The following is a 6,969-nucleotide window of genomic DNA, read 5'->3' as shown; positions in this document are numbered from 1 at the left end:
CCGCTTCGCCACTTATCCGAAATCATTTTTGAAAATAATACGTTTTTGTCTCTTCTTGAAAATCACTCGTCTAAAAGAACACATTTTATTAAGAGATCATTTATTCTAAAAACCCATAATAGCACTAAACGACAGTTTTTTTTTTAATTTGCTCATTTTCTGACAAGTCCATATAATCTCCTCATCTTGGCCATCATCATACTGTCTTTTGAGCCTTGTCAGTGCCAAAATACATTTATGTTAAAAAAAAAAACATGACCAACAATTAAGAGTGAAGACGTCTTTATCTGCATCTGACCTTCAAAAGTCAGTGTCTGTCTGTCTGTCTTCCCAAGCTTATTATATCTCCCAACTAACAAACATGGAAGAAATTACAATCGAATTAAAAACAAAACTTGCGGCGATTTTAAATGTGTATATTTTTGTTGTTGATTGTAATTATTTTGCAAATAATTGTTATTTACCACGATCGCCACCGCCGATTACAGAATGACAGCTACCAGGCTGCTACCTAAAGCCACATCACATCGCACATCACCGTACGTTAAATTTGAATTTGATGATCAGCTTTAAGGAAGGTAACACAAGATTTAGTATCGCGGCACTGAAAAATATGCCATTTCCACAATAAACGAATGGAAGCACCTTAGGTTATTGTTTTTTAAATATTTTGTTTGTTATTTTATCACCGACAAATCCCACCTTGAAGCTATGACTATAACTAATAGTTTCAGACCGGATCTTGATGTTAGAATCGTTGTGTTAAGAATGTGGCGCATCAATGTTCAAACGTACCTTACCACGTGCGTTTTTGGCATGGAGTCTTTTGTTTGGTTGCTATATTTTTTTTTGTTTTCATCTCCCATCAAACGGAGTCAGAGTAGCCCTCTAGACGGTATACTTAGGTACATCAGTTGCCTTTCAACATTCGATGTGAAAAGATAGATAGATAGATTTTTATTGTTTTCAAGAGATACTTTCGTGTGTAGACTGTAATACGAAGTCCGAAGATATGATCGGGAAATCATTACTTGGGTTTTTCATAGTGATTACTATTGCGGTGCTTGTAAGATTTGATCACGTCAATGGTGAGTTTGTGATAATCATTTTTGCACGACAAGCACGATCCTCGCTAAATTGTTGAAGTTCACTTTAGGCCAAACCGTATCACCGAAATTGGATTTCAATGATTCTAAGGAAGTTGAGTCTAAGAGTTCAACAAAAAGACCACCTCCGTCATTTAACCAACAAGATGAGAATGATGGAGGCGGAGGTGGTGGTGTTGGTGGTGGTGATGGAGAAGGACGAGGAGGTTCGAATGGAGGCAGTGGAAAAAGTGGACCAAAAATTCATGGAGTTCGTGTCACTGTGGATACTGGCGATAACCAGAAAGGCTCCAAGGGTAACTATATTTTTTTTCTTTGCCAAACAGTCTTCATTTCTCTGTGCAGTTGAACAAAAATATTGACTGTAAGAATGATATCCTTTAAATTTCTTGAACATTTATTAATATAAGATTTTCTGTCGGGAACAAACGTCCAGAAGCAAAAAATAGGCTTATTTTTATAAACTTTTCTTTATGCTGTAAACGTGTCAAATTTTAAAAACATGTATTTCCATTACAGAGTCCAAGGAAAGTGTTGAAATTACCGAAAGTAAAAACAAAAAACGAGTTGGTATTCACACTGATATTACATTTGAAATAACTGGAGATATTGAAGATTCAAATTCTACAAGTTCAAGCCAACGACATGATAAAGGTAATTAAAAAAAATTGCCCTCGAAAAAGTTACATTTTCAATATACAAGCCTTCTTGTTTTTTTTATAGAAGAAAACGATGCTAGTGTTCCAATATTTAAAGGAGGACGCAAATCGACAACAACAACTCGACCGCGCAAACCCTACGATCCACGCACCCATTGGAGTCCAAATTACTCAGCTGAACGTCGACGATATGGTAGCGGAGATAGTTCGTTTCGTCCTTCATCATCACACTATCCTCATAATAATGTACCCGTTTATCCAGCCAATAATGGAGATGATATTTATCGTGGAATTGATAGTTGGTCAAGTTTTATACCCATAACTAGTACTTGGACTACAGAACGTAGCTACTATGAACCATATAAACCATCAAATGCTGTCGGTGGATATAGAGTTCCAAGTTGGAAGCCTTGTTATTGTGCTTCGAGTTCATCATCGTCATCATCATTATCAGCTGATAACCGGCGACGAAGAGATAGCATAGCACATCCAACAAGTTCAATAATTCAAATTGTTGATAAATTAGATAGTCCTTTTTCTTCGAGTGGTAAAAAATAAATAAAATGCGTAATTATATTTTTGAATTGAAATGTGCTTAATGTCTACACTTAAATGCTAATTCATTCTTAATGATTGATAAGAAATTGAAGAGGTTTGTTCGTTTTAAGTTTGAAACAGATCCCGAACTTTCACAAAAACAAAAACGTTTGTTTCTTCGTTTTGCTCAAGACGTCAAATGACTTTAATTTCGTGTAAATATTCTAAATTTCATTCTTAGGTGCTCACATTAATTTTGAGTAATGACGATTGACCATAACTTGACAAATGTTCGTTTTCTTTGAAATTCTGTGAATTTTATTCCCAAGTTCTTAAAATTTAAATTTTTTATAAATAATTATGTAAGGGCTTCAAAAATAACAGAACTTTTATATCATTCCTAAACAATAAACCTACAGTGAGTGTCATTGATATTCGGTTTTTATTCTTAAACATACTTTTGATTTTTTTTTCGTAGTAAAAGTTGAATGTAGGTTTATTATTTGGTTATTTTATAAATTAGTATATTATTCCCTAAATATTTCATTAAATAAATATTTGCAATCATTTAACTGAATTAAGATATACGACAAACAACGCAAAAATGACACATGTAAGCGCTTCATTAATATTCGGTTTTTTGTTTTCTTTGCTGAGTTTGACATTTGCTTCGGTTAACAGTTCGTCTATTCAAGAGTTCCGTTTCAAAAAAGTGTTGAATAGACGTAAGATCGTTTGGTTTTATTTAAAAAGTTAATCATAGGGCGGAAAGGAAAAAATGCAAGCCTTAAAAAAAGAAACCTTGTTATTTTTCACCATAATAAAGGTGAAACAAAAAACATACAAAAAAAATTGCTGATATTTAAGACATGAAGCCAAACACTGTCGGTGTTATTGTTCACAGGTGTATAAGAGAAGGAAGGATTGAACCAAAGAAACAGACAGTCAACCAAAAAAGTTTACAATGAAAGAAGAATTGCTTATAGTAAGAAAAATTAAAACAAATCCTCGTTTAAGTTCACTAAAAATGGTGCAAGAAGTGTTAATGGAATGCAAAACAAAATTACTGCATCAACGGTACGCCGAACCATAAAGACAACCATAAGATGCAACTTGGTGGGATGATGTAATATTTGCTCACGAGAGTAAGTACAACCTTCTTGGATCGGATGGAAGAGTTATGGTGTGGCGCAAGCCAAGTAAAGAGCTTAAAAGCAGGAACACAAAGCAAATAGTGAAGCATGGAGGCGGGCACATCATGGTTTGAGGACGATATATTGAATAAGGAATACTATTTGATGGTCCTAAAAGAAAATTTAAGGCAAAGTGCTGAGAAAATGGGCATTTTAAGGAATTTCAAATTTTACCAGGACAACGATCCGAAGCACAAGGCGTATGTTGTAAGAGAATGGCTTTTGTATTACTGTCCAAAAGTTATCCAAACACTTACACAATTTCCAGACCTTAACCCAATCGAGAATTTGGGGAATGAATTGGACCGTCGAGTTCGCGAAAACCTTGCCTCTTCAATAAGTGCACTAAAGCAACGGCTTCAAGAAGAATAAAGCAAAATAGACATTTAATACCCTTAAACAATTATAAAAAATATGCCCAAGCGACTGGACGGAATTTTATCCAATCAAGGGTATCCAACAAAATATTAAAATCAATGGTAAGGAAGATTAACTAAAAAGTTAATATAATAAATACAAATAAATTGGGTGGCGCAAAAGTTGAGAACTAAGACCTAGTGACTGACAACTCTCAACCATTCCTGTGTGCGAGTAATGTTGTCAGGAATGGAGGGGACCTACAGTTTATATGCTGAATCCGAACGGCTCATTTGAGAAAGCACTTTTACTCTTGGAGAATTTGTCAATTCCTCGCAAGAGGCAGTACCCGTGAAAAGACTTTTGATGACATACTGCCACGGGTACTACAAAAAAAAAGTTAATATAATTATGTTAAAAAAACGAATATTAATGAAGTGTTATTTTTTGAGTTGTCGTATTCTTTATTTATTTTATTTTGTTTTGTAACCATTTAAAAGGGTGAAACCTCATTGGTAGCGTAAAGAACTAGAACCATTCGCAAACTCTTCAATAGATCTAAGTACACTGGATTTCCTTCTTACTGGGACTTATACAAACAAGTTCTAAAGCAATATCAAAAATAATTAAGTAAGAGTAAAAGGTCTTCTTGGAGAAACTTTTGTGTTAAAATAGAAAATACTTCAGAAGCCTCAAGACTCAGGAAAATTCTCTCAAAAAGTCCAACAATATCCAGTGCTTTAAAGACAGAAGCAGGCACGTGGACTATCACAGATGAAGAATCTCTTAATCTGTTATTAGACACAAACTTTACAGGTACCTCTAACACACTCAACGATTAACATCAGAGTCTCAAGCTTCTAAAAGCGATTTAGTTGATCTAATAACGCGGGAAAAACTGTAATGGGCCACAGACAGCTTTAATCCATATAAATGTCCAGGACCAGACGGTATCATTCCGGCCGAACTACAAAAATGCTCAGACATGATTATTCCGCCATTGGAAATCATTCTGACAAGCTGTGTAAGGTTGAGATATATTCCCGAAGCCTGGAGAATGGCAAAAGTAGTCTTCATTCCTAAAGCAGGGAAACCCTCCCTCGTTATCCCTAAAGATCTACGACTAATCAGCCTATCATCCCTCTTCTTAAAACTTTGGAAAGATTGATTGAAATTTACATCAGACATAACTTAAAACCATGTCTCATTTCCTCAGCTCAACAAGCTTACTCTAAGGTAAAATCAGCAGAATCAGCACTTCATTCGCTGGTACGTACTATTGAACATTCCCTCGAATACAAAGAATATAACCTGGTAGCGTTCCTAGATATTGAAGGACCTTCCAACAACGTCAGTTACCGGCGATCACAACAGCAATGGATAAGCTGAAATTAGAGAAATCACTCATAGATCTTATAAGTCTCATGCTCAAAAGCAGTACAATAATTTCTAACATGAGAAGTTTTACTACCACCAGATCGGTGAATCGAGGCACTCCCCAAGGTGGAGTCCTTTCGCCTCTTTTATGGAACATGGTAGTTAACGACTTACTTACAACATTGGAAACAGAAGGTTTTAAGGTGATTGCCTATGCTGACGACGTTGCGATATCCGTATCTGGGAAGCACCCCCAAGTTCTCTCGGAACTCCTACAAAATGCCCTAAACAGGCTAACTAAATGGGCTAATCAATGTCGACTGGACGTCAACCAACCCGAGAAGATATAAAATTCCTCAGATTAGCCCACTCAAGATTAAAGGAATACCATTAAGCTTTTCCGACCAAGCTAAATATTTGGGCTCATTTTAGAGAAAAAACTAAATTGGAAGGCAAATATTGATGAAAGAGTCAAAAAGGCTACTATAGCGCTTTTTACTTGTAAAAAGGCCACAGGATCAAAATGGGGCTTCTCCCCAAAAATAACCCACTGGCTATACACTTCGGTAATCAGACCGATACTCATTTATGGAGTTTTCGTAAGGTGGACCGCACTGGACGAAATGGTAAATCTAAATAAGCTCATCAAAGTCCAGCGGTCAGCAAGTATGTGCATCACAGGAGTACTTCGCACAACACCCACCGCGGCACTGGAAGTGCTTTTAAACCTAACACCACTTGACATCTTCTCTAAAAAGGTGGCTGCCAACTCATGTGTAAGGCTTAGAGCCACCAGTAACAATACTGGACATACTACTACTCTAGACAATTTCAGATCTATCCCAGATTGCTTAGACTATAACACCCCAAAAATGGTGTTTGGTAAAAGATTCCATGTGTCCATCCCTTCAAGATCCTCCTGGGAAGAAGAGGGACCCCTGGAAGACGATGCGGTACACTTCTATACTGACGGTTCAAAGACCGATTACGGAGTTGGAAGTGGTATCTTTTCAGAACAACTGAATCTCAGTCTATCCTATAGACTTCCCAATCAATGTAGTGTATTCCAGGCAGAAGTAATGGCAATTAAAGAAGCACTATCCTGGCTCAAAGAAAACGTTATATCTTGTAAGGATATACGAATCTTCTCAGACAGCCAAGGCGCTCTTAAATCTCTCGTGTCTGTCTCCACAAACTCTCAAATAGTCCACGATTGCCGATCATTTCTGAATGAGATGACGGAACAGTTTAACATTCACCTCATTTGGGTGCCGGGCCACAAAGACATTCCGGGAAATTGCAAAGCCGATGAGCTCGCCAAAAACGGAACACTTCTGCCTAATGTTAGGCATAGGAACACCACTTGCTACATGCAAATATCTTCTCAAATAATATGCTCTAGAAGCAACAAATGCTAGATGGTCACAGCGTACCACCTGCCTAGCAACCAAGCAAATATGGCCAAGCATAGACTTAAAACGGTCAAAAGGCTTAATATCCCTGAGCTGACAAAGTATAAGCTCCACAATTGGAGTAATAACAGGACACTGCCTCATAGGAAGACATGCTCTGAGGCTAGGGGTCTACACAAATGGCTTCTGTAGAAGCTACATGGACGAGGAGGAAGAGGAAACAGTCCAACACCTTCTATGTACATGTCCAGCACTCTCCATTAGAAGGAATAACTTTCTCGGTAATCCCTTCTTCGATAACACAAGTGAACTGGCAACGATTGACACA

The 6,969-nt window shown here is 37.0% G+C and overlaps 1 protein-coding gene across 1 annotated transcript; it reads left to right on the top strand.

Moving 5' to 3' along the window:
• Positions 1-867: 867 nt before the first annotated feature.
• LOC129952303 (uncharacterized) lies at positions 868-2,349 on the top strand. Its single transcript, XM_056064821.1, has 4 exons — positions 868-1,088; positions 1,157-1,402; positions 1,626-1,760; positions 1,830-2,349. Exons 1-4 carry the CDS (start codon positions 1,013-1,015, stop codon positions 2,321-2,323), a joined length of 951 nt encoding a protein of 316 aa, XP_055920796.1. The 5' UTR covers positions 868-1,012; the 3' UTR covers positions 2,324-2,349.
• The last annotated feature ends 4,620 nt before the right edge of the window (positions 2,350-6,969 follow it).

This window comes from Eupeodes corollae, chromosome 3 (genome assembly GCF_945859685.1).
Source record: "Eupeodes corollae chromosome 3, idEupCoro1.1, whole genome shotgun sequence".
NCBI classification, from domain to species: Eukaryota; Metazoa; Arthropoda; class Insecta; order Diptera; family Syrphidae; genus Eupeodes; species Eupeodes corollae.
This window is presented reverse-complemented; position numbering and strand designations above follow the sequence as displayed.

Bases quoted from the DNA above. Each gene is read 5' to 3' on its own strand.
- LOC129952303 (XM_056064821.1), top strand. From the start codon at position 1,013: ATGATCGGGAAATCATTACTTGGGTTTTTCATAGTGATTACTATTGCG. The intron at 1,089-1,156 runs GTGAGTTTGTGA...AGTTCACTTTAG, and splicing joins AAGATTTGATCACGTCAATG to GCCAAACCGTATCACCGAAA. The intron at 1,403-1,625 runs GTAACTATATTT...TTTCCATTACAG, and splicing joins TAACCAGAAAGGCTCCAAGG to AGTCCAAGGAAAGTGTTGAA.